The sequence below is a fragment of the Ornithorhynchus anatinus genome, chromosome 13 (assembly GCF_004115215.2).
Source record: "Ornithorhynchus anatinus isolate Pmale09 chromosome 13, mOrnAna1.pri.v4, whole genome shotgun sequence".
Lineage (NCBI taxonomy): Eukaryota > Metazoa > Chordata > Mammalia > Monotremata > Ornithorhynchidae > Ornithorhynchus > Ornithorhynchus anatinus.
The window spans coordinates 7,376,352-7,403,788 of record NC_041740.1 but is presented as its reverse complement, the minus strand read 5'-3'; the positions used below and the strand labels follow the sequence as shown (position 1 = coordinate 7,403,788).

The window sequence follows — 27,437 nt, the reverse complement described above, 5'->3', positions numbered from 1 at the left end:
CCCCAACGAGTTTACACTCACAGTCCCTCTGAAATTAATGAAATACGCCACAGTGCATTCACTGTATTGGTTCATTAGACTGTCCCGGTGCCAAATATGTCATAAAGGCATGAAATGCCTGGTTATTGGGGAGACCGTTGATGTGACTTGTTGTGACATAAGTTGACAAAGATGATTATGTAACACTCGTGTCTTTTTCAGATAATGGTGTGCAGGAAGGCGGTGATCGAGTTTATGAGGAGGTAAAGTGTTTCTGCACAAATATTACATATCATACCGAGAATGATTAGACCAGGGTTATTAGAGTAAATTATGTAACAATACTCCTAAGAAATAAATCAGCAAGGGGGACTAATAAAGCTGTTACTAGTTATAAAGCCATTGAGAAAACTCTTATGAAAGCAACACCAACAATAAAAAGAAAGTGACAGATTTATACCTAACCGGGGTTGATTTTATAATCTGAGAAACATTTTATGGTTTGCAATCAATTCAGGGCATGAGCAAGGGTTCTCTCTCTCTGTCTCTCTCTCTCTCACACACACTCTGACTTTTTCATTGTCTAAAAGCGATTTCTATTTTTCTTGAGGGAGAATTTCACCAGCTAAATTTAGCATCAATACTAAATGAACAGTGCATACTTTATTTGACCAAAAGCTATCGCAGTGAGGACTGAAGTCCTAAGTAGGGAGAAATTATAGTATGGACTAAATCCATGCCACATTTGAAGATGAGATCTGGAACTTTTTATAGCCCTGAGCTCTCTACTTAAATTCAACTCAGGCCAGTTTCAACTGCAAGTTGTTGCTGCCTAATTTGATAATGTGAGTGGGCTGATTTCAGGCAGGAGCCTTGGGCAAGGGCTTAGATCATAACTGATACTTTTCCTGGATGCTATAACAGATGAAATCTGAAAAAAAAACTGCATTTGTTTTTACTCTTCCTATTTAAATTAACAAGAACTCTTTGTAGAGTTAAGTCACATTGTAGCGGCAATAGGGAATTTTAATTCCAGGTCCTGTCTACTTATGGCATTTGTTGAGTTCTAACTATATGCCACACACTGTACTAAGAGCTGGTGAATATATCAGGGAATCAGGATACCAGGTAATCAGCTCACCATCTAAATAGGTGGGAATAGGATTTAACCCCCATTTTACAGATGAGGAAACAGGGAAGTTAAGTGACTTAACCAAGATTTCACAGCAGACAAGTGACGAGGCTCGGATTAGAACCCAGGTCCTCTGACTTCAAGGCCTGTGGTCTTTCAAATGGGCCATGATGTCTAATTTTCTATCACTGACCAGAGGGCATTTTATTTTGTACTCAATAGGCATAGCTCAGAATAAAGTTTGCGAAAACCAGCTTTTCCATTTTAATCCTTCAGGAGGCTTCTCTGCTCCCCCCTGATTCCACTTTCGGTTACTAATTAGAGTTCCCATGCAGAGAGTTATGACATAAAGGTGCCTTCTGCCTGAGTAGTACAGAGAGCCTCTTGCTATAAAGAAAACTCTACTTTCATCACAGGTGAAAGGTTTGGGTGCCACACTCGTGGACCTGGTGAATGAGCACGAATCCCAACGCCTGTCAAAGGAGCCTCCGCCTGAAAAACCCTTGAAAACCGAGGCTAAGAAGTCCGAAGATTCAGAGGCCTCCTTTTCTTCCTCAGAGGAAGAGAAGACCGGGGTTGAAAATGTCAAGAGTGAGACTTTTTCCAAAGAACTGACAGCTGAGAAGAAAATGAGTTCTGAGCCCGAGTCCGATGAGTTTTTGGAGTTCCAGCATTGGATGCAGGGGACTTTGAAGCAGGATGAAAGACACCATGAAGGACCTCAGAAAAACCTAGGGGAAGGCCTACAGTTAGAAGTGAAGTCTTCTGATGATGAGGAATATGGCTACATTGTCACCGAAAAAGAGTGAGTAGAAAATTTGAATTGTAGTTTTTATTTGTTTTCCAGTGGGAAAATAGAGAGTGAAATCTGCTTTAGTGAAATAGCAATCCAATCGACACGAAGGCCATTTCTCGAAGTATCAATGAGCTCTTTTCTTTCTGGACTAGCAAATGTGAAAGTGAGAGAAGAGACTTCCCATTTTTCCTTTAGGTTTGTGATATGAGCTTGCATGAGGCCTGGGTGTTTGATGTCCCCTATGACCTGTGCCCTAATCCAGTTTCCTTCCTTCTATTAAAGACCAAGCTTTAAATGCTGGACATCAAAGTATCTAAAATACCAGGGCCTCAGTAATCTTAAAGGGAAAAAAAAAACCTGATTCACAGTAGCAAAGTCTGATATTCAATCTGAAAGTAACGCAGGCAGAAATCCAACCATCGTGTACTTACTAAACTGGACATAAGGGACCCTTTGCTTTTCAGGTGGTATCACTAATGGATCTGACATTTGCCATAATGCTTTCAGAAAGACCATTTCCTTTGGATAACTTAGGGAGTGTTTTAAATGGAAAAGCTTATTCAGGAATTTTAGATTTGTATGTGTCTGTTAATAGAGGAATGGCATTTATTGAGCATCCGCTGGGTGCACTGCGCTGAATTAAATGCTTGAGGAAATACAATGAATCAATCGACTGTATTTATTGTGTGCAGAGCACTATATTAAGCGATTGGAGAGTACAATATAACAGAGTTGGTGGACATGTTCCCTGCCCACAGTAAGCTTATAGTCTAGAGGGGAAGACAGACAATGATATAAATAAATTATAGATAGGTTCATAAGTGCTATGGGGCTGAGGGAGGGGTGAATAAAGGGTGCAAATCCAAGTGCAAGGATGACACAGAAGGAAGTGGGAAAAGAGGGAATGAGGGCTTAGGGAGGGCCTCTTGGAGGAGGTGTGCTTTTATTAAGGCTTTGAAGCTGGGGAGTGATTGTCAGATTTAAGAAGGAGTTTGTTCCAATCCATCCTATTTATTGAGCACTTACTGAGAGCACAGCAATGTACTAAGCACATGGGAGAGTACAGTATAACAGAGTTGGTAGATGCATTCTCTACCCACAGTGAGCTTACGGTCTAGAGGGGAAGAGAGACATTAATATAAATAAATAAATTGTGGATATGTATATAAGTGCTTCAAGGCTGAGGGGGAGGTGAATAAAGGGAACAAATCAGGGTGAAGCAGAAGGGAATGGGAGAAAAGGAAATAAGGCCTTAGTCAGGGAAGGCCTTTAGGAGGAGATTTGCCTTCAATAAGACTTTTTAGGTGAGGAAATTAGTTGTCTGTTGCATATGAATAGGGAGGACGGAACGTGTCAGAAACAGAGCATGGGCAAGTGGTAGGCGGTAAAATAGACAAGAACTAGACACAATGAGCAGGTTGGCATTAGAAAAGCAAAATGTGTGGGCTGGGTTGTAATAGAAAATCAGGGTGGTAAGGTCAGAGAGGGCAAGGTGAATGAATGCATAAATGCCTAAAATAAGGTGTTTCCATTTGAAGTGGAGGTTCTTGAGGTGCGAGGAAACATGGACTGAATCATTTTGTGGAAAAATTATCTGGGTAGTAGAGTGAAGTATGGACTAGAGTGCGGAAAGACAGGAAAACTAGTTGGGCCCCAAGATTGACCAGGCAACTTGGTTATTTTTGATCCATTGCTTTGTTCATACTGGAGCACGATAGCAAACAGTGAGCCGGTTTGGAATTTTCAACAGTAGCTGGCTTGGGTGTTACAAGAGGAACCATTTCAAATTCCCTTGAAAATATTCATTAATCCATGTAGAATTTTTTCATAAAGAGCCACCTTTCCACAATTATCTTCTTTCTGGCATGAGGATAAGCTAGGTCCTAGGTGGGGAGGGATACCAAAGTCATTCTTTTGCCTAAGAAAACCCAAAACAAACAAACAAAAAAAACCCCAAAGCCACCTATTTTTCAATAATGAATATCTTTTTAGAATAATATCAATGTAACAGATGGAATTTGCTACTGTTGCTTATGCCACTGTTTACCCAGATTAGCAGATATCCTTTGCATGAGGTCATTCAGGCAAGATATTGGGGCAGGTACTTGAATTCTTGTGGGTTTGTCCTCATTGGTTACGAGTCAACTTGATTGGCAGCTGCCTCCTAAGTGTCCTGATATTGGTTCCTTTACCCAGTTACCGGCCTGTGGAGTTCACCATCCAGGAGAACAGGGGAGGGGAGGCCCAAGGGCTGGGGCTTTGAATAACCTGAAATGCTATCTGTTAGGTTACTCTGGTGGGGTTGGGGATTCCTGCAGTCCTTCACCTTGCTGCACGGTGTTATTTTTATAGACATTTGTATGAGACAAGACTTCTGTTTCTCCCACACTGACTTGGGTCAGACATGGCCATTGCCAGTGATCAGATTCATTAAGAAACTTCACCTTCTCCATTCCTTCTCCAGGCCTTTTGTTTAAATGACTCTTTATCCGACCCAGGGCAGGCCATCCATCCAGTTTCTTTCAGCTGGACCCTGTACCTCCACCATCATCGCTATGAAGGCCTAGATCCCTGCCCAACCCCACTGCAGAGGGGCTACTTGCTGTACCATTCATTCATTCAATCATATTTATTAAGCACTTACTGTGTGCAAAATACTGTACTAAGTGCTTGGGAGAGTACAGTACAACAACAAACAGATAGACACATTCGCGGGACACAATGGGCTAATAGTCTACCAAGGCTAGAATCAGGCTAGTAACCGTAGAGACTATCAAGCCCTGATTGTGTAGCCCTTTATTGTTGTCCTGGGCATTTCTGAGATACAGCACTGTCTGCATCCCGGATTGCGTTCCCAAAACTTCATCTCTTATCTCAGAAAGAATTGGCACAAAGGTCACCACCTACCCTCACCTGCTCCTGCCTCAGCACAGAAACCCTGCCGCCTCCTGGACAAGGCCCTAGCCCAGCCCAAGAACCAATAAGTGCCTAATAATAAGCATGAATGTCTTAATAAATTGTGTAGAACACACCAGTAGTGAATTGTATTTGGGGGCATCTTTTATGTGTTTATAGACAAAATCACCTCAATCTTAGAGCATTATGCAGGAATCTTTGTTCCAAATAGTATCGGACTTTCCAAAACATATAGATTAGAATTATAGAATAGTTATAGAATTTTCTGGTACCAAAGAATGATGTGTTACCTTTCCCTCTCATTAGCGTTTTATTGGCCAGTAGAAATCCAGCTGCAACTAGTGGTCAGACAGCTAAAGAGCCTGTCTACAGGTAACCGTACATCCAAGTTTAGCAGAGACAATCTCAAGTTTTTGGCTGCCTTCCAAGGCAATTTAGTAAAATATACAGATGTCCTGGAATTGGGGCTCCTCTGGCTAAATGGGTCAGCCTTTCTTGCTCTCAACCTCCCCACAGTGCGGCTCTTGTGTTTTGACAATGCTTGGACTTCCATTTCTGGGTTGGACCGTGTTCAGTACATGCTTAGTGCAGGTCCGTCTGCATTCTTGAAATATGGACAGCCCAGAAATGGCATGGAACTCTGACCCCACATTCTGCTTCCCCTTCAATCCCGCCTCCCTCCCCGCCCCTCCCTGGCCCAATGCCCCATTGTGCTCTCAGAGTCACTGAGGAAAGAGAAGGTGTCAGCTAGTGTCCCAAGATTCTATTTTTTAATTGAAATAATACCCGATGTCCCGGTTTTCAACAAAAATAATATGGTCAGTCCATTTATACACCCAGAAGGATAACTTGAGTTATTTTACTTTCTGATTCCAAGCGCTCCTAAAAAGATGGCATGCAGCGGTAGAGTTGACAGATGTCAGAGGTGATTCATTCAACACTAGGTTCCCAGGCTTTTCTGGCTCTTTGGGTGTGAACCAAGGAGATGTTTCAGATTGCTGAGCCGCGTTTCTAAGATGTGAGGTTTTAATTGTGTCCCAAAGAAGAAATGAACATCTCCATGTAATTCTTGAAGAAAAGATCTGTGATAGTTTTAAAGGCTTGTCAAAATGGCAGCCCTGTTGTCAATGGGAAGAACAATAGGTCACTCCTGCTGTTTGTCTAGTGACCTTTCAGAAGCTTAGAGCAGTGCAATCCATCCCAATCTTTACTATACATCAGGGCTAATCTTAGGAATGAAATGACAGTTTCAGTGTAGGCAATCGTCTAACAGATCCTCTCCGGTGCTGTCTCGGTATTTTCTAATGGAGAGAACCCTATCAAAATGGGTTGTTTCCTGTTACTATTGGTCATTTTCCAGGAGTAATGGAATTATCACAATAGTGATATTTTGAGTGGATGCAACCTTCTTTTTCTGAACAGCACTGTATTTCAGTTCAGTTTTAATGCCTAAAAAATGGAAAACCATCTTTTATGGTAAATGAGCTTTCTTTGCCATTTAAATACCAGAAATATTGTGGAACAAGCCTTTTTATCCTGCAGCTAATAGTCATTCCTTAGCAAGGGACAGACCTGAAAGAGCTGATGGATTCCCTTCTCCACAGTATAATTTCTGTTGAGTACTATTGTTGCTTCTATTATTTTGACAGTTATCATTTCAGAAAATGTATTTGTCAAATAATTTTTTCTAGATCAATGTTAGTAGAAGGGACTGGGAAATAGACATTGGAATGAATGGTGCATTTAATAATAAGTAAGGTATTATTATTATTATTATTGTATTTGTTAAGGGCTTACTATGTATCAAGCTCTGTTCTAAGAGCTGGGTTAATCCGGTTTGGAAACAGTCCGTGTCCCATATGGGGTTCACCCTGTAAGTAGGAGGGAGGACAGGCATTGAATCCCTATGTTACAGAAGAGGAAACTGAGGCCAGAGAAGTTATTAAGTGATTTGCCCAAGGCACAGCAGGCACCTGGCAGAACCAAGTTTAGAACCCAGGTCCTCTGACTCCCAGGCCTGTGCTCTTTCCAGTAGGCCATACTGCTCCTGATGAAAAGCCAGATTAGGGTTGCATTTCTGCTTAAACTCCCTTTCAGAGGTCACATGACCAGACCTTTTAAGGTTGCAACGTAGCATCATTGCATGAGGGTAGATGTTCTTTTCACTGGGACCAAAGTCAAAGAAGGATACTGGGCTTATTTTGATCAGTGCACTGTTTTTATATGTGAGTTTTCTGATACAACAGGGGGTGATGTCCAGGGCCCTGTCACTTTGATTTTTATTTTGTTGATGAATTTGAAGGTTTCCATATAGTTGGGCGAAGAGCAAGCCATTCATCTGCAGCCCTCTGAGAAGAAGTGTTTCATCATGGCACGTCTCAGCCATTGGGACTTTGGTCAATATGAACAGATTTGTGAGCTAACCCAGGGTGGAAATCTTTTGTAAAATCGCCTCAAAAACTGGAACAAAGGGTTACTTATCTCCCAGCAGGGAAGAAGCTGCCTTTTAACTGGATTATATAATTTCCCAAAGGCCTCATGGTGTATCTGATATGTTCGATTCATGAGGTAATTTGGAACCGGCCAATCAAATTGGATTTGGGGGAGTGGAAACCCACCACCACCAAAACCTGAGGGGGTGGTGAGAGTGATGTCAAAAGCAAAGCAGGGGCTGAGAACAAAGCAAGGACGTTTTGAAAGGGATGCCCATGTTATCGCCACTTGTCTCCCGGAGTCTCAAATCAGGTCTTTGAAAATTTATTGTGAAATCTCCTTTACTTTTTCTACCTTAAGAGAGCCTCCTTTCTGTCTAATGGTCAGCTATTTACCAAGTCCCTTATTTGTATGATTGACCTTGTAAATAATGCTCTAAGTCCAGTCATTTTTCCAGCCCCATAGTTTATTCAGTGAATTGGTTCAGAAACTATCCTTTAGAACTCTTTCCTTAAAGCATTGTATTCACCATCTTCTTGGTCATTTTTAGGCGTTTAGATATTCACAGAAATCGTAGATTTTGAAGCGACCTTAAAATGCCATTGTCCGTGCTCCTGCTCTCAGCCACTTATAATAGCCTAGAGAGATAAGCATTATCCTATTTTCAAAGCCCTTCACGGATGGAGGTGCCACAATTTCCCTTAGTTTCCCATTATACTCTTTAATCATCCCCACCGTTAGGAAGCCATTCTATGTATCTCACCCAAAGCCTTCTTGTTGCAGTTTCAGTCTCCATCCCCCTCTTCTGTCTTCAGTGGAGCAGAACTAAGGGGTAGCACAAACTAAACAGCTACAAGTGAGCACAAGCCCAACTATCTACTCTGTAGGTGTCAGAACATCTAGGGAGACCAATCAACAAAGTAGGGTTCGAGTTGTTACAGCCTCTTCTCAACCAGGCCCTCCATGGAGCAGAGAATGCTAAACCCATTGGAGTGTCTTCCTCCAGTCCAGCTCCAGTAAGCTCATTGTGGGCAGGGAATGTGTCTGCACACAGTAAGCACTCAATAAATGTGATTGAATGAATGAATGAAATTCCATGGCCCAGCTTGACCAGAGATAAGCTCTAGCTCTCTCTGCAGGTGGCACACTCCGTGAGGAGACAGGCTAAAATGAGCTTCTCAGATTCTCAGGACTCAACCCTGAAGCTCACTCACCTGCACCTGATGTTCAGCCTAATTGGGAAAGCTTTGGGATCTAAGACCCAGACTGTGCCTCATTACCGGTGTTGGAGAACAGATTGAAATTTGATTGGTGCTCCAGGAAGTTTGAGCAGAGACTGGTGCTGATGGGAGAAATTGCCTCTGCTCAAGCAGACAGGGCTCAAAGGGGTTCCTGCTCTAATCACAGGGAGTCAGATCCACTGAAGCGGAAGGATTGGTTCGTATGCCATCTAGTCTTTTGGCATCAGGGACTGGACTGTCTGTGACTGAGCATCAGTTGAGTTCATGTGGCCACATTCGACCATTCCATTTTAATTGTAGGTGATCCGTCAGAGTGCTGAGATGAGCTCAACTGGTTTCCATCCTCAGTGTATGATTGTTAGCCTATAAGATCTTTAATTAGGAATCTGCAGGTGATCCCCGTGTATTTATCTGAAACTTTAGTTTGATATACCTTATGCTCATCTAAAGGAAGATGTATGGCAGTTGTCTGGCAATAAAAGCATCTGTAGCTGTATTATCGGTTAGCCAGAAGACTCTCAACTCATGGTCTTTGCTTTGTGATAGAGGAGTTGGCATAGAAGACTGACTGTAATAATTGTGGTGTTTAAGTGCTTACTATGCACCAAGATAGATACAGTGCATTTTGCAGATCAGATAGAGTCCCTGTCCCAAATGAGGCCCACAGTCTAAGCAGGAGGATGAACAAGTATGGCTCCCTCATTTTAGAGATGAGGAAACTAAGGCCCAGAGAACTGAAATGACTTGCCCGGGCTCACACAGGAGATAAGTGGCAGAGCTGAAGCAGCCTGAAGTAGCATGGCCTAACAGAGCAAGAACTGGAGAGTGAGAAGGACTGGGTTCTAATCCCGTTCTGCCACTTGTCTGTTGTGTGACCTTGGGAAGGTCACTTAACTTCTCTGTGCTTTAGTTTCCTCATCTGTAAAATGGAAATTAAGATTGTGAGCCCCATGTGGGACAGGGAATGTGTCCAACCTGATTAGCTTGTATCTACCCCAGCGCTTAGAAAATACTATTATTTTTATTATTATTATTTTTACATATAATAAGCCCTTAGCAAATACTATTATCATTATTATTGTTATCATTATTATTAGCTGGATGTAGAACCCAGGGCCTCTGACTCCCAGGCCCGGGCTCTTTTCACTAGGCCACTCTGCTTCCCCATATTGGTGCATGGGAAATAGCCCTTAATGGTAAAATTCCTGACCATTGGCCTCAACTAGCTCTTGCCTCCTTACTTATCTTCACTCTTCACCTGCCAGTGCCAAGTGAATCTTCTCAGTTGTTCACTTGTCCCATTCCTGCCTCTGACCCCATGTGCATGTCCTCACCCTTTCCTTGAGCGCCCTCCTCTTTCAAATCCACCCCACCACAGGTCTCCCATCTTCGAAAGCCTTCCTAAATAATGATCTTCTCCAGGAGGGCCTCCCCACATACCTTATCCCTCCAACTCTCACCTCAGAATTTCTGCACATAGTCACCTAGAGCATTTATGCAAGGGTTGATTTATATGGTAGTAATAATGTTTGTCTATTAATGGTAATTATTGAGCACTTACTATGTACAGAGCAATGTACTGAGCACTTAGGAGAGTACTGTACAACAGAATTAGTAGACATATTTCCTGCCCGTAACGAGTTCACATTCTGTAGGATGAGCTTACAGTCTAGAGGAGCTTTTAGTAAAGAGGAACTTACAGTCTTGAGGTTGTATTTATTAACCACTTATTCTGTGTAGAGCACTGTGCTAAATGCTGAAAGAAAATACACAGGGGGAAATTAAACACAGTTCCTTGCTCTCATGGGACTCACAATCTAAAATCTAAAAATCTAATACTCTACCATTATTCACTTGACCATCTTCCCATTCTGTCTTTTCTCCTACCCTTAAATAATTTTGTGCCAGTCTCCCCTATTAAATGATAAACTCCTTGTGGCAATGAATTTTGTTCTGTATTTCGTTGTTTTCTGCCAAATGCTTAGCACAGTGCTGTGCACATAGAGAGTGCTCAATAAACGCCCTCAGTTAATGGATGGAGATGGCACCCCTTGGGATCCCTGGGTTGGAAGAGGAATCACAAGACATCTCCTGCTCCTCTTGCCTGCATTCGGGGTTAAAGTTGCCTGAATAGGGAAAAAGAGAATGAAGGAGAGCCACACTCTCTCACTGTCCGTCTGCAAAGCCCCATAATTGATTCTAAAGAGGCCCATGGCTGACGAGCTTTTGCTCTCTAAATTGATTTATTTATCTATGCTTCTCTCTGGTTCCTATCATCATAGCTCCAAGGCAGAAGTCAGGAGGAAAACAAAACAATTTTGTCTATCAGAGGAAGGGCAGGCAGTTCAAGATCTCAAATGGAGGCCACTTTCCCCACTGAGACTTTCTCAAGAAAGATTAGCTGGTGAAATTTGCATTTCACGGGGAGAATTTAGAAAAATCATCATCTAATCTCTCCAGTGCAGGGGTGATATCTAGGACCTTAAAAATGGGATCCCCTTGGGAAATGCCCTTTGCAAATCCTAAGGGTTTGGGTGTCTTTTTTTTAATAGAATTGCAACATAAGGTTTTATTAACCTCTAATATCCTGGGAGAAATCCTGATGGTTTGACTTTAAATCCTTGAGAGTGGTGAGGCCCATGAACAAAGACTTTTTTAGATGTCAAGGAGCCCTCCTCTCAGTGGCTGCCAGCCCTGAACTAATTTGCTCCTGCTGCTCTATGTAACAGTAATGGTTGTAAAAATATTTAGTAAACACTTACTCTGTGCAGAGCTCTGTACTGAGCATTGGGAGAGAATACATAGGTGAGAATTAAACATGATCCTTGCCCCTCATGGGGTTCAAAAATCTAAAAGTTATAAGAACTGGGGTTTCAGAGAACCTGCTTGGGTGTAATTGGAGAAGTGTGGCCTAATTACTAACCTTTTGCTATCGGTTCTCCTCTGAGCTTAGAGAAACAGCATGGCGTAATGGATAGAGCACGGACTTGGGAGTCAGAAGGTCATGGGTTCTAATCCCAGCTCCACCACTCGTCTGCTGTGTGATCTTTGGCAGGTCACTTCACTTCTCTCTGCTGTATCCACCACAGCACTTAGTACAGTGCCTGACACTTAGTATGCCCTTAACAAATATCACAATCACTGTTATTATTATTATTACTCTCCATTTGCTAGGCAGTCCCTTTTCCCCACAAATTGAGAATTTGCTTCCACCTCATTCAGTGTCAGAGATTAGCTCTCAGAGAGTCCATTGAGGGTGCCCTCCCTATTTGAATTGGACTTTAAACTCTCCTCAGGCTACAAATTTTACATCTGTGGCCTTTAAAACCAGCAGTGTGGCTTATTGGGTAGAGCCACAGGCCTGGGAGTAAGAAGGACCTGAGTTCTAATTCTGGCTCTGCCACTTTTTATGGTATTTGTTAAGCAGTTGTTATATATCAAATACCATCACTATTATCATTATTGTTATTATATCAAGCACTGTTCCGAGTGCTGGGGTACATATAAGTTTATCAGGTTGGACACAGTCCCTGTCCCACAGAGGGCTCACAATCTACATAGGTGGAAGTAGTATTTAATTCCCATTTTACAGTTGAGAAAACTGAGGTGCAGAGAAATAAAGAGGACTTGCCCTAGGTCACCAAGCAAGCAATTGGCAGAGACAGAATTAGAACCCAGATCCTCTGACTCCCAGGCCTGTGCTCTTTCTACTTGGCCATGCTGCTTCTCACACGTCTGCTGTGTGACCTTGGGCAAGTCACTTCTCTGTGCCTCAGTTACTTCATCTGTAAAATAAGGATTAAGATTGTGAGCCCCATGTGTGACATGGACTTTGTCCAACTCAGTTATTGCATATCTCCCCAGCACTTAGTACAGTGGCTTGCATACAGTAAGTGCTTAAATACCACACACGCACACACACACACACACACACATACACAAAAGAATTATTAGAGATTGCATTTCTTTCTGCCTTGTCTTTTTCACCTTTTCTTCTCCTCCAGTTCAACCTTTTGTTCTCTATTATCATTGTTGTGCATTTGCCTTTCATTTCTAATAATAATAATAATAGCTTGGATTTCTAGAGCGCTTCTATTTTCCCCCAGCCAGGTCCATTGCATCCAGGTTTGCAGACATCCTTATCGGTTTAAATGTGTCAAAAGAGAAACGCTTGGGGTTTGAATCAGAGCACCACTGCATATTCACCTTTTGGTCGATGAGGGAAGAGAAGCCTCCCCTGTCGTGGCCTAGCTCACAGCTTTGCTAATTATCTAAAGGCTGCATCCTGCACTGAGCCTTTTTTTTTTCAGGTCTAAGATCTGCTTTTCCATTTAGGTAATTTGTGCCTTGATATTGAGCAGATGACAGAAATATTGTAGCTGCAGAAACTTTCTCTTCCAGTTGACCCCAGCATTCTTCCCATTGGCAGGAAGGGCAGTTAGACTGACAGTCCCAGTATCAACAGTCTGGAGGCAACTACGGCCTGGTACCTAAGCCCGTCTCTGCTGTGGTCCATACATGCTACCTCTGACTCCTTCTCTCTAGGTGTGACACTTAACTCTCTTCCTTTAGTTTATCTCTCCTTCCTCACTGAAAGACAGGATAAGGGAGCAGCGTGGCCTAGTGGAAAGAGACCAGGACTGGAAGCCAGAGGCCCAGTTACATGACATGTCTGCTGTGTGACCTTGGGCAAGTCACCCCACTTCTCTGTGGCTCCGCTGCCTCATCTGTAAAATGGGCATTAAATCCTCCCTCCCATTTCAACTGTGAGCCCTATATGGTACAGGGACTGTGTCCAACCTGATTATCTTGTATCTACCCCAGCTTTCAGTATAGTGCCTGGCACATAAAAAGAGTTTAACAAATGCCTATTTAAAAAGGGGGGAAAAATGGAAGGGGAACGAGTAGAACCCATCAGTGGGGATTCCCATGTGAAATTTGAAAATGTGGAAACTGTAATCTGGGCATTGTGGATAAGTAGTTTGGATTCATTTTATTTTTCCATGTCCCCTCTCATCTCTCTGACCCCCATATCTCATGCCCCAAATGCTCTGTCCCGTGTTTTGCCACCATAGAAATTGCTTGCCCAGTTCTGAGAAACTAATCGCTTAGTATGGTGCTCTGCACACAGTAAGTGCTCAATAAATACAATTGAATGAACTAATCCACTCGTGATTATTCAGATTCTAATTCTAAACTAATGTGTGCCAAGTGTAGTTTTGATATTTTTTTCCAGACTTTCAGCCTTTTATACTCTTTGCTGTAAATCAAGGTCCCAAATTAACACTGGACCCTGCAAGGAAAAAAAATTCAACATTTCAGCGAAAGAAGGAAGTCCCTTAATCTCATCTTAAATCCGTGTCTAGATCCAGTGAGATTGGGTGGCAGTATCTCTGCTCAGTGTTCTCATTTTTAGCACAGATGACTTGGAAGATTTAAGGGGTTTTTAGAAAGGTCTAAGGAACCCTGGGACTATTTTCTCTTTTAACCATGCTGAGACATGACAGAACTGTGTGGGGCACTGCATGTTTTTTGAGTTTAGCATAGTTTGGTGGGAGATTTCCATAATAGCCCTGGAGAGTTGATTCTCTTCCTCTTTAGCATTACCGCTATCTTCCATGGTGTAGTAATCTCCAGTGACCTTCATAGTCTGACCACTGAAATTGATTTTTGCAAAGTGTCATCTGCGTTATAAATTGGTCTGGACTTGAATCTGTCTAAGTTAAGAGGTTTAAATTTCACACCTATTGGGTGGTGGGGGGAAGGGAAAATGTGGAAAGTGGAGATTTGCTGTACTGTCAAAACAGGAGTAAGCATATGAATGTTGAATAGATAATAGGGCCAGAGAGGAGAAGGATGGAAAAAATTGATTGTATCCAAATGTAGTCGAATTGCAGAGTTCTTCAAAACATAACTCTGGGCTTGGTAGTGGTGTTAAAAAATCATACAGCCAGGACTGACTCAATTACAATGCCTGATTAAATTTAAGCCATTTTTACAAAGTGACTATTTCAATTCTTAGATTAACAGGTATTACTCTTTTGACAGAATTCAAAAATGAGATGGGAAATATTTCACACAAATTGAACAAGAATCTCTTAGCAACGTAAGCTTGAATTACATCCTTGCTTTGATCGCTTGGTGTTTATCAAGTGTCAAAATCTATAATAACTAAATGCAAATGGGAAATCTCTCTACACATTATAATACATGTTATAAGTATAATTACAAATTATCTGAAAATGGAATGCTTTGAAAATTGTCTTCTGCAGTAGTTTACATTATGTTATGCCTTATTTTATGTTACTTATCGCATGTTATTTATGTAGAATAAAAACTCCCATTGGTAAAATGGAATAAAAATAATCCTCAGCTTCTAAAGGCTATTTTGAAGTAGGATTTAAAATAATATGACCGTGTTAATCCGTGTTCACAACTGCACATGTTTTCCTCGTATGGCCTGGGTGGGCTACCTGATTTAGCCTCTTCAGATACTTGCGTCCTCAGTGTGACCTAGTGGAAAAAACACAGGCCTGGGAGTCAATGTGTCTGGGTACTAATCCCAGCTCCACCACTTGACTGGTAGGGAATGTCACTTAACTTCTCTGTGCTTTCATTTCCTCAGCTGTAAAATGGGGATTAAATACCTAGTCTCCCTTCTGTTTAGATTGTGAGCCCCATGTGGGACAGGGACTGGGACTGTTAAATGCCTAACAAGTGCAGAGCGAAACCACGATAGTAGAGCTGACATTTTTGTATGCAACCTATGAGAGACTAGTTTGTATATGTCAACCCATTCCTTATCTTCATTTAAACTGCAAGTAGTTGTGAGGTACCTTGGGAAGGGTTGCTCTAACCACAGTCTCCTAACCCGCCATCTCAACCACACACCCATTCCTTGCAAATCTGTCTCTTCTCCCAGAGACCTCTGATCTCCAGACCCCCTTCATTCTTCCCAGCCAACATACCTTTTGGGCTACCATCCTAACCTTCCCTCTCTTTATGCACAAATCCATGTCCTCAACATTACCTGCTCTGGTGAATCCAACTCCTCACCCCACCGAAATAATAACTGTGGTATTTGTTAAATGATTACTTAATGCTAACTGCAGGGGTATTTACAGTGTGATCAGTTCAGACATTCCCTGTTCTGCATGGAGCTAACAGTTTAAAGAGGAGGGAAGACATCTCTCTATTAATTCCAAACCACCAGCTCCCACACCTGTTTCACCCCCCATTTCCTCTGTCCACTACACCAAGTGCTGTTGGCAGGAATCCAGCCCCTAGACTGATTTTGGACACTTCAGATCATCCCCATCTTCTACACTCTGCCCTCTCTTCTCCTCAGCATCATTACCTCTCCTCTTCCTCGATTCCCATGCCCAGAAGTTTGGCTATGTTTCCGAAGCTCACAGTATTCTCCCCTCCCCATTCTCTTGCTCCTGATGGCCTTGCCAACTCAATAAATGCCGCTGATGGATTAACTGACTGAGTATCCCCTAGACACCCAAGCATCGGTCGCATTAATAGAGGCAAGATAGGATTTCTTCTGAGAGGGCTGTTTTGATGTTGTTGTGAAGTTCCTTCTTTCTTCTGGAGAGTGACATTCAGCCACTGACATAGTGTAGATGGCCCTTTGCAATCCCCTGCTTTATTTTTAGTTTGGATCTTATCAGGTGATGATCAGTTCAACAGCCCACATGGCAGTCATATTTACAGTATGTAAATTGTACATTATGAGGATTTGTGTACACAGGCACACATATACTCTAGTTAAATCCACCCTGCTCTTCTGGTGTTCAGTCCACTGCCTTTAAATAGATCGATCAGTGGTATTTTTGAGTGCTTACTGTGTGAGAGTTCTGGGCTAAGCACTTGGGAGAGTATTATACAACAGATCTGGTAGACACATTCCCTGCTCACAATAAGCAATATTGAATTAATAACACTCCTTGATTTAACTAATCCTCTAGACCATAGGCTCGTTTGTGGGCAGGGAACGTGACTACCAACTCTGTTGTATGGTACTCTCTTAAGCATTTAATACAGTGCTCGATAAATACAATTGATTGATCAATCAAGACGATCCTTTGGAGTACCCATTATTGTCCTCTCTTTAGCCAGAGAAGCTGATGTGTTTGACATTTCTTTGCATCCCATTGTGAAATTGGTTTTTAATCCATGAAGAGATGTTCTTCTTGTTAAGCAGTGCTTTTCTGCAGCTGGCTTTTATGGCTCGCTTTTCCGATAACTTTTTAAAATTCAAGTAAATCTATAAACAAGGTCACCATTATTTAACTGTGTCATTAACAAAGCTAATGAAATAACAGCTAGTGGTTCGGAAGCACTGTGTCGTAGTGGAAAGAGCACAGGCCTGGCAATCAGAAGACCTGGATTCTAATCCCAGCTGGACCACTGGGCTCCTGTGTGACCTTGGGCAAATCACTTAACTTCTTTGTGTCTCAGTTTCCTCATCAGTAAAATGAGGATTTGATAACTGTTCTTCCTCCTACTTAGATTAGGAGCCCCATGTGGGACAAGGACCTGATTAACTTGTATCTACCGCATAGCCTCATGAGTGCTTGGCAAATTGGAAGTGCTTAATAAGTACCATAATTATTATTACTTAGAGGTGACAGGCCAATACCCCATGATGATGGACTGATGTGCAGGTACAAAGACATAGTCCAGTTATTATACACATAATTCCCAAATTCAGGTAAAATTATATTTGAAGGGACACCATTACCATGAATCCCTTATGCTACCAAAATTGTCTCCTTATCATCGTAATTAATTTCAGTACATTCCCAATTGTAATATAGTGAGGCACCGAACTCATTCGCACCGAACACATTCTAACTAATCCATTTCTTTTTGTTTTTCTTCAAAAACATTTTTGGAACTTGTTGGATTTGAACTCTGACATATTTAGTGAGCGATAGCTAGGAGGGCAAGATTACCTCACAAGGTAGGTCCCAGCCCAAGCAGCTGGGGACAGCCGACATCACTTGGTCATGGCGGGGGCCGAACAGCTATCCGCAAACCTGTTCTTTATCTTTTCCCAACTGCAGGGTTTGCTTTCTTACTGTTGACATTTATCAATTGGAAGTATTTATTGAGCACTACTATATGAAGACTATTAAATTAAAGATTTTGGAGACTACAATAGAATTAATAGACCTGATTCCTGCCCTCTTCTCTTTTAGACTGTAAACTCCTTGTGAACAGGGAAAGTGTCTACCTTGTACTTTCCCAAGTGCTTGGTAAATATTCTGCACACAAATAAGTACAATTGACTGATTCCTTTTTATCTGGGAGGCAGATTTTTTTTTTTTGGCCTGTGTGTAAGCTTCCTCTGGGCAGGGAATGTGTCACTTCTTTATTCTGCACATAGTACAGTGCACTGAATCAATTGAGTGCTCAATAAAGACGACTACACTAAAGTACAGACAGGAGGAATTATACGAGTATGTAGAATTCATAAATAGGGGCTCTAAGAGTTTGTGAGTACTTGAGAATTTAGGTAGCATGGAAGTGCTGAAGTGGCAGCTAGGGGATGTAAACCAGGTAAGTTAGAAATGAGTCAGGGATGTGTTCTTGGAACATCTGACTTCAGAAGTGCTTTGAAGGTGGAGAAGCTGTTGGCTACAAAAGTGGAGAAAGTTTCAGGCATGGCAAAGAGTGGGGGCAGAGGGAGCAAAGAAAATGAGGCACAATGAGTAGGTTAGCTTGAGAGAAATGATGAGTGTATGGGCTGGAATTTAGTGAGAGTAGAGAGTGGAATAGTAGGAGTTTATTTTTCCCCGCTCTCATTAACAGAAGCCCCAGAGCTCTGATTGGGAGTTTCCTGCCCTCCCAAAATGACTTGCCGAACTGAGAGGAGAATCAGTCATGCACCCACTGTTTTCAGGCACTTCCCCATTAATTCCCCTCCCATCTTCCACTACTGCACTGTGCTCTCCCTACTGCCTAAACAAAGGATGTGGAGGGCAGAGGGAATATGAGCATCTCAGTTGCCCAGGTAACTCATCCCAGCCCTACACCAGCAAAGCTGAAGCTAAATCCTTATTTTCCTTCTAGCATTTTAGGTCTTGCTTTCCGCTTTTAAACCTTCCCGCCCCACACCCACACAACCTATCATCAATACCTATTAATGATCATGAGGTTTGGCCTAAAAACTCTTCTCTTCAGAAAAGAGCCTCCGGTACTTATTAAAGAAACATTTTTTTTGGTTGTTAATTCACTTCAGGTGTGAGACAAAAACAATGTTGTAAGACTTAATTGCAGACAGAAGAAGAAACCAGCCCATTTTAACAATTTTACAGTCTGGGAGGGGGGAAATGTTACGTTAAACAGAAAAACAAATGCTGCTTCATCTTCTGCCTGGTTGACTTCTTTAAGGCAAGACCCCAATTTATTGTGAAATGTTCCAGTAAGGGAAGAAGTTGTTTTCCTTTAAGGTTTTTTTTATTCTTTTCTGGAGTTACCAGGTGAGAGTATAGGCAATTTAGAATTTTAAAGCTGTCACTGGGAATTATTCAGTTTCTCTGGCTTAAGGAGGGAGATTCTCAGTGTCAGACAGATTTCTGTATTGTCAGGTTGCTCCTCATTTGAGGGGCATAAAATAATTCAGCTCAGCTCATCCAACAGGATGGACTGGATGTCCATGACCGTGCTGTTCTGCAGGCATCCTGGGACACGATTCAAGGATTTAGGTGCAGTTTGGAAAAAATGATGCAAAGTTGAAGGCATTAGATGGGCGGCTGGAGATGGTGGGGTGGTGATGCTCTGCCCAGACTTGGAAAGAAGAATTTTAAGAATTCAAGATGAAAAGTTCCCTCTGCACTTGAGGAGGCCAGCATACCCCACTGAGACCCACTGTACATGTCATCTTCTTGGCCTCTGAATGGGCTTGGCAGACACAAACAATGAAGCCATCTGTAACTGGATCCATTTTGTTCTCCCCAAATGGATCAATTTTCTGAATTGTGAGAAGATGCGTGAAATGCATTCTTCCTCTCTGTTTACCTCAGTCGTGGTATTTTCCCCAGCCTTCCCTTTGCCAGCCCCTGTTACCCACCAGCTTTTCTTTCTGGCCAGATCCGCCTGACTTGCTCCAATAAGTTGCCAAGTGCTGCTCTTTGGTAGGCTAAGAACTCGAGGTAGCTTGCCCATTTCCTCCTCTCATCTCCTATTCTTCCATAGGCATGTTTCCCGGTTGCCATGGACCAACAGTGGGCAACAGGACCTTAGGTGAGTGAAGTTTAGCTCCAGGTCAGAAATATTCTCTGTGGGAGGGGTTTTTTTTTCCCCTTCTAGACTCTAAAGAGAACTTTTTAATGGGCAGAGAAATGTTTCTGAAGCAGAGCAGTAAAATCTATCAGATTTTGGAGAGTGACTTTGAAAATAAATGTTTTTCACAAGGTAATAAAGTTGAGTCTCCCAAATATTTGTAAGTACAAGTCCACAATATAATTGGATGTCAGTTTAGGTGGAGAGAAAGCAAATGATTAGAAGATCAGGAGATATCCCTTCCCACAAACATTACCTGGGAGAGAGACAGCACTCCCTCATTGTTTCTGTACAAGGGTTGTGAGACTGCGGGGCGGGGAAGGTGTTTTCTGGGTCTCTCATGGATGAGCAGTGGATACCAGTGGTCAGGATAGAACTGGGTTATCCTGGCCAGAGGACCTTGAGTCGAGGCAACTAGGAGTTTGAGTCACAGTTCCACTGGGACCAGTGTCCTTTGAGAAACCATAATTACTTGGAACCTCAAACCCACAGATTGCAACCTTTGGATTGAGCATCCACAGTCCACCAGTCTTCCTGAGTCCTTAGCTCTGAGGGTTGGCCCTACTTTAAAGGAGCCCCTGACTAGCCCAATTCCCTCTCATATTCAGGTGTCCCAGAAGAGGACCAACCCCAGGAGCATATGAGGGAGAGGGAGAGCTGTGACCTATTGGTCCTCCACAGACCTATCCCTAGCATACCCCTTTCTACAAAGAAAGGTCCTCAGATTCCTCAGAAATTGCCTCCAGACTGTAGGAAGTGACTTTCTCACTTTGCCCAACAAATATCACTGTAATTTAATGGACCAATCCAACCGGTGAGGATTTAATTTCCAACTTCTAATTATCGGCACAGTCAAAGGGGAAGTTTGGCCAAGTATTTTTAAATCCCCTCTGATTTCCCTCAGAGGAGCCCATCTGGAAATGGTTCTTAATTACTTGGGCCTTGTTTTAGACTTCTTAATCTCCTCTCCCATCTCTGACTGCTGCCATGGTGATTCCCCTAGGAGATAAGAAGGATATCTTGAACTGGCATCACCAGGATTCAACTCATGCAGTATCAGGTATTGGTTGGGATAGGAGCAGAACAGTCAGCCTCCGGCGTTTCCTCCTTCTCTGCACTTTGGAGAGGAAGAAGGGTGCTCTCAGTTGATGCTTCAATTCTCTGCCCTGAGAACTAATCAGTAGTGTGAGAAGCAGTGTGCCTAGTGGGTAGAACATGGGGCTGGGAGAGAGAAGGACCTGGATTCTAATCCCTGATCTTCCATTTGTCTGCCGTGTGATGTTGTGCAAGTCAATGAACTTCTCTTTGCCTCAGTTACCTTATCTATAAAATAGGGGTTAAGACTGTGAGCCCCATGAGGAACATGGACTGTGGTCAACCTGGCTAATTTATATCTACCCCAGTGCTTAGAACAGTGCCGGACACAGAGTAAGTAAGGACTCAACAAAGACCGTAAAAAAACAAACACAAAGAACACAGCTGAGATTGTCCTCCAATCTTGGGCTCTGGACCCAAAGTCACCACCCCATTGATAAAGTCTGGAGTCAGCAGAATTCCTAACCAAGGTATTATCCGTGACAGCTCCTTCAGTGCTTAGTGCAGTGCTTGGCACTTAGTGATAGCTTAACAAATATTATCATTATTATTATTGGTATTATTGTCATTATTATTATTCCCCATATTCACTCTGTCACCCAATCAATCAATGGTATTTATTGAGAGCTTATTGTGTGCAATGCAGTGTAACGTAGCACTTGGGAGAGCACAGTACAATAGAGTTGGTAGACTCAATCCCTACCCACAAGGGTTTTATGGTCTACGGGGGAGTACAGAGATCAAAATAAATTACAGAGAGGAGAGTATAAGGTTATGTACATAAGTGCTGTGGAGCTGGGGTGAGTATCAAAGTGCTTAAGCCTTGTCGGTTTTTCCCCTACAACAGTTCTAGAATCCTCTCCTCCCTCTCCATTCAGACTGCCACCACATTGGTCCAGGCGCTCATCCTTTATCCCCACTTTGCTACTGCATCAGCCTCCTTGCTAAATTCCGTTGTTCCCCTTTCCAGTTCATACGTCACTCTGTGGCCTGGATCATTTTTTCTAAAACATCATTCTGTGCCCATCTCCCCACTTGTCAGAGACTTTCAATGGTGGCCCTTTGCTCTCCACATCAAACAAAAACTCTGACCATTGGCTTTTAGGACTTCAGCACGCTCCACTTCACTTATTCTTGTTCCTCTCTCAATATGCCCCAACTCGCACCTTTTGCTCCTCCCAAGCCAACCTGCTTGCTCGTGCTCTTTCTCTCCCTCCGTCTCTTACTCTTGACCTCCTTTTTGCCATATCAGTGTAAAACATGTGAGGTTACGCATATCTCGGAGGCTGGTTTCTCTGAATGCCCTTGGTGGCCACCCTATATCGAAATGATTTGCTGTTTGGTTTCCTCCCCAGAGTAGCCCTTGGCAGAGCCTGATGTTATAGTTAGGGAATGGGCATGGCATGGGACAGGGTTGAGTAGGGTAGAAATGGTCTGGAAGGCTTATGAAGTTTCAACACTCACCCTTCTCATTATTCAGTCATATTCCTTTTTTCCCTTTCCACTCTGGATATCTTTTTTGCCTAGGGAGCTCTCCCACTGACTTCAAAGAGAGCTCTGTGCTTGGATAAATACCCACAGGCCCGAGGAGGAGGGAGATCAGGCCCTAGAAACAAATCTTCTCTTTGCATTTTTTAGCTTCACGATTAGCTGTTTAACTGAATGTAAACGTTGTGGGGGAGAGGGAAGGATCAAGAAGATGAAATGGGAGTGGTGGGGAGAAGAGAAGACATAAACAAAATAGGTTGTTAAAGTTGCTTTTGCTTCATGAAACCTTTCAGCCCTGTGCCTTCCCATTTAAAAAGCTTGCACTGGTGACAGAGACCCTGCTGTATTAGTGGATAAGACAGTGGAAGTAAGGTGCTTTGTTTCAGCACCTAACAGCAGTTTACTCAGAAATGACCCTTGGGCAAGATGAGGAATGGATCTTAAGAAAATAGAGAGTGAATTTAGAGTGGTTCACTGAGAGTACAAAAAGCAGTAGGGAACAGCTCTGTAACATACTCGTTAAACCATGTATCTAGCTGCATATAATCAATAGTTCTGTATCGTCTCCTTCACTTACTCATCCAACTTTAGTCTTAACTAATAGCCACATTCCAGTTTGGAATATCGATGATCAGGATGGATTTTTGTATGGTTGCCAAAGCTAATAAAGGACTTGGCAGTCATTTGAGTAGGAGTGGCAGAGTAGTCAAATAGAAAGCCCTTGGAAGCAGTGCAGCCTAGGGGAAAGAGAATGGGCCTGAGAGTCAGAAGAACTGGGTTTTATTTTTGGGCAAGTCACATAAATTCTCCTTTCTTCATTTGTAAAGTGGAGATTAAATACCCATTCCCCCTCCCTATTAGACTATGAGTCCCACCTGTGACCGGGACCATGTCTGACCTGATTATCTTGTATCTACCCCAGTGCTTAGTGTACAGTGTTCGGCTCATAGTAAGAGCTTAATAAGTAAGTACCACTAGTCTAGTCGCAGCACTTCACCTATGACTTGGCTGACTTGGCCCTAACTCATTTAAACTTCCTCTTCGTAAATATTTTCATCTGTAGAATGGAGATAATGAATCATTATTCTTTTTTAACCCAGATTTGCGGATAATTGCCAAAGTTATCAGCCCATAACTGTATTTGACTCTTCTCATCCAACCCCTAAGGTCACATGTTCTGCGTAACTCAAATAGTAAAGGAAGGAAAAAAATCTATATTCTTTATTACTTAGAAGTTGTTACTAGCTCCAGGCAGGGTTGCAAATAGCTTGGTTAATTGTACATACACAATAACTGGGGACAAATAAGATGATACCGATTGTGCCTAAAATGAACATGTAGTTATTTCTTTTTAAAAAAAACAAACATGGCCATCATCTGTCATTTCAGGCTCCGAACTCGCTTAGGAAGCTGTGGGCATTAATCTCAAAAATCAATGGCTGAGTTTGGTACATATGGTTTAATCTGTCCATCTGAGGCAGCCAGCTGTCACCCTAGCTAACTAGGCACCTAGTTCAGCAATGAAACTGCAGGAGGTTCAGACACTCACTATATGCAGAACCAGGAATAGACCTGAAGTCTCCAAATGCCCAGCCCAAAGTTCCTGGGCAGGAAGTGAAGATTTACAGGATGAAAATGAATGTGGATGACTTTCCCCTTTCATTGTTTTCCCAGGAAAGGCAACAACTTCTTGCTTTGGAGGGTTGATTCCCTAACCTTTGATAGTTGGGTGTCTAAACTGGTCTTGTTATTATTATATTGTATTCCCCCAGTGCTTAGTCCAGTGTTCTGCACACATTAAACTCAATAAATACAATTGACTGACTTCACACATTAAGCGTTCAATAAGTGTGATTAACTGACCGGGGTGGACAAGTAAGGATTTATCAAGCCGTGTGGTCTTGTGGAAAGACCACAGGACTAGGAGACAGGAGACCTGGGTTCTAATCTCAGGTCCCTCACTTGCCTACTGGGTGACAGTGAGCAAGTCACTTAACTTCCCCATGCCTCAGTTTCCTCATCTTTACAATGAGGACTAAATACCTGGGACAGGGGCTCGATCTATTCCGATTCTCTACCCCAGTCCTTAGCACAGTGCTAGACTCATAGTAAGTGGCTAAGAAATACCACAATTATGACAATGGTTAGTATCACTCTTACTATTGCCCAAGAAGTTACTTTTGACTTTGACCTGTCCCTTCCCTAGAAATCTATGACCAGGATCCAATGCAGCAATTTTAGAGGGGATGCAGAGGATATAAAATCATGGAATTCATGGTGCTATGGTAACCACATCCATTGGTGCCTAGACAGCTCAAGTTCTCGAGGTGAATGAATACCGTATGTTACTGAGAAGAATGGGTTTAATCATCCATCTCTGTGCTTTGTAATTAAGGTTCCTCTGTGAATATCATGCTATATGAAAACAACAACAATTTAACTCATCAACTTTTTATCTTGGGGATTTGAGTTCTCTTGGGATTAGCAATCCACGAACTCCACCAATGGCCTCAGTTATTAGATCTGACATTGAGGTTTCTGATTTTTGAGCCTTATAAACTCTCCTTCTTTGGAGGAGAGATAACTGTTCCTCTTCAGTGAAAGATGCTAACAGTCAGCAGTCAGCATCAGACTTGCTCGGCACTTCTGTACAGCAAATGTCATTGTAATCAAAATTCTGAAACAGACTTCTTTATACTAAACAACCTGCCTCAGTCAAATGCAGAGCCATATCTGAAAGACAAGAGCTGCTAATTAACACGTCTCTCCTTGAATCACTATGACTACTTAGTTTTATGATGCTTGGTTAGAGACTTGAGTTCTCTGAATACGTACCCTTGAAATTCAGATTTAAACACTCGGAGCTCCATTTTATTCCATGGAAATGCTCAAATCCTTTGATTTGGGGACAAGAACATCTGACAAAATACAAGTATATCCATTCCCCAAGGAGCTGCTTCTGTCAGTGTGACAGGGCATCCCTAGAGCAATTGGGACTGGGAGAATGTGATAGGATGGTGAACGTTTTTGTTCCTATCAACCTTTATTTAAATGCAGATATCCTGGAGGCATTGGGAGTTTATGTAAAAGCACCACAAGGAAATAGAAAAGTGACGATTGGGTTAGTTGAGCGGAAAGTGGCTGAAATGATGTCATGGGCACAAGAGTTACAGGTACCCCATCTTCACCGGAATAAAAGGCTAGGACCCCAAACTCTTAGAACGGTCAGATCGCTGACCGATTATCTTATCTCGTTCATCGTGAAAGCAGCATCGTTTCAACAAAATGCCATTTTTCTTTTGTTTCAAAGAGCCCAGAAATACAAATACCACAGGGCAGGGTCTCGTCGGAATCGTCAAGGGGCCGGGATGTTCCGTCAAGTTACCGAGTTCCCTGGTGTTGGGCCGAATAGGCTTGGATAAAGTTGTCTCTCTGGATTTGTTGTATTTTGCTATCTAGGAATATGAAAATAATAATTTGACTCATCATTCTCTTGGGGATTTGAGTTCTCTTGGGATTAGCAATCCAGAAACTCCATCAATGGTCTCAGTGATTAGATCCAGCCCACAACATGGTGTGACCTGTGCCCCGTGAGGCAAAGTGGCAGCTCCTTCTAGCGTATGTCCAAACCAGTTCATGCAGCTCTAATCGCCCTCAAATGTCTTGCGAAATGTAACACCGGATCATGGGACTCGGTCCTTTTTAATATGAATAATGGATGGATATTGGGCTGGAGTCCACCACATTTCCTCCAAAATAAGATGCCTCTGTATAAATGTGGGATTGATGCCCGTTTAAGGATGCAAGGGAGCTGTGCTATCAGAACCCAGGACAGCTCCTTGGCATCCCCAGCTTCCATCTCCCAGGCCCTTTCTTGGATTTATCTGCCTTGTTCCATTGTTTACTTTTAAATGCCCAATATTTTGGTGTGCTTTCAGCGGGCGAAAATTCATGGAAGAAACTAACGCATTGAAAAATATGCCTGTCCCTTGTCCGTTTGATACACAGCCCAGCAATTTGACTTTCAGCCTTTGTTTCCAACCTGGTCTCCCATTCTTTTTCCTTCCCCCCACCCTACCCCTCCCCTTTCTGTTTTTCACCCTTTTATTATATTTTTTATTGAAGGCTGAGATGAGCCAGTGGCTGCATCATAGGCCCATTACACTTCCTAACAATTCCATTTGCACCTTATTGTTTGTCTTATTGCTGGAAAATTCAGGTGATTCATCATGCCTGAAGAAGCACCTGATCCCAATTCCCCTGATATCATGATCACTATGTGACAGGAATACAGTAAGCGGCAGTGGCTTTCAGAATCTAACAGGCCAAGGTGATAGCTCTTGGGGGACTTTTAGCCTCTCAAGTATTGATGAGTTCCATTTTTGTAATGCAGTTTTTTTTCTCCCTTGCTTCCTTTCAACAGCCCTCTGAGTGTGGAGAAGGGGAAGAAGTTGCTAGAGAATGTGGCACCTCTCCTGAAGCTGCAGACAAGCATCTTTGCAGATATCAAGTATGTTCATGGTGCTCAGGCATTAGAATCTTATTTCCCCTCCCAAAGTGGTGACTTTTGCAAACCAGCTTGGGTGGGAAAGACATGGGTGGGTTTTCTTGATTATATCACAGGGTATCAGTCTGGCACAGAAGAATGGAAAGGAATCCTGTTGGTTTTTGCCATTGGTCTGTTAGTAAGTGTGACCTGAGTTTAAAGGAGAATGGTCAGACATAAGCATGGGTAAAAGGCCATTTCCTTGAATGTTCAGCTGAGACGTGGATGGAAGGAGGTGAGATGCAACAACAGGGACAGCAGTGTTTTAGGGACTGTTATAAGGCGAGCTGGACTCCAGAGCCTGGCTCCATCACTAAGAATGTGTCAGTTCTCAGCAAATTCTACCTTTCGGGTGCTCTTTTTGGAGTTTCATATTGAAAGAGGCAGAGCGGAAAGGTACCCTTCTACAGGACGAGCTGTCTTCAGAGCCAAATTGATCTGGACGAGGCCCATTATCAGTGGACACTCAATAAACATTGCCTGACTCGATGGCCATCAGCAGGGAGCTTGTAGGTC

General features: G+C 42.6%; 1 protein-coding gene across 1 annotated transcript in view; it reads left to right on the top strand.

Moving 5' to 3' along the window:
- The window catches only part of PTPRN2 (protein tyrosine phosphatase receptor type N2), an 815,057-nt gene that overhangs the window by 346,432 nt on the left and 441,188 nt on the right, over window positions 1–27,437 (top strand). Inside the window, exons 8-10 of the mRNA XM_029077350.2 lie at window positions 202–242; window positions 1,528–1,916; window positions 26,799–26,885. Of these exons, the coding sequence (XP_028933183.1) occupies window positions 202–242; window positions 1,528–1,916; window positions 26,799–26,885 (517 nt within the window). The remainder of the gene's footprint in view (window positions 1–201; window positions 243–1,527; window positions 1,917–26,798; window positions 26,886–27,437) is intronic.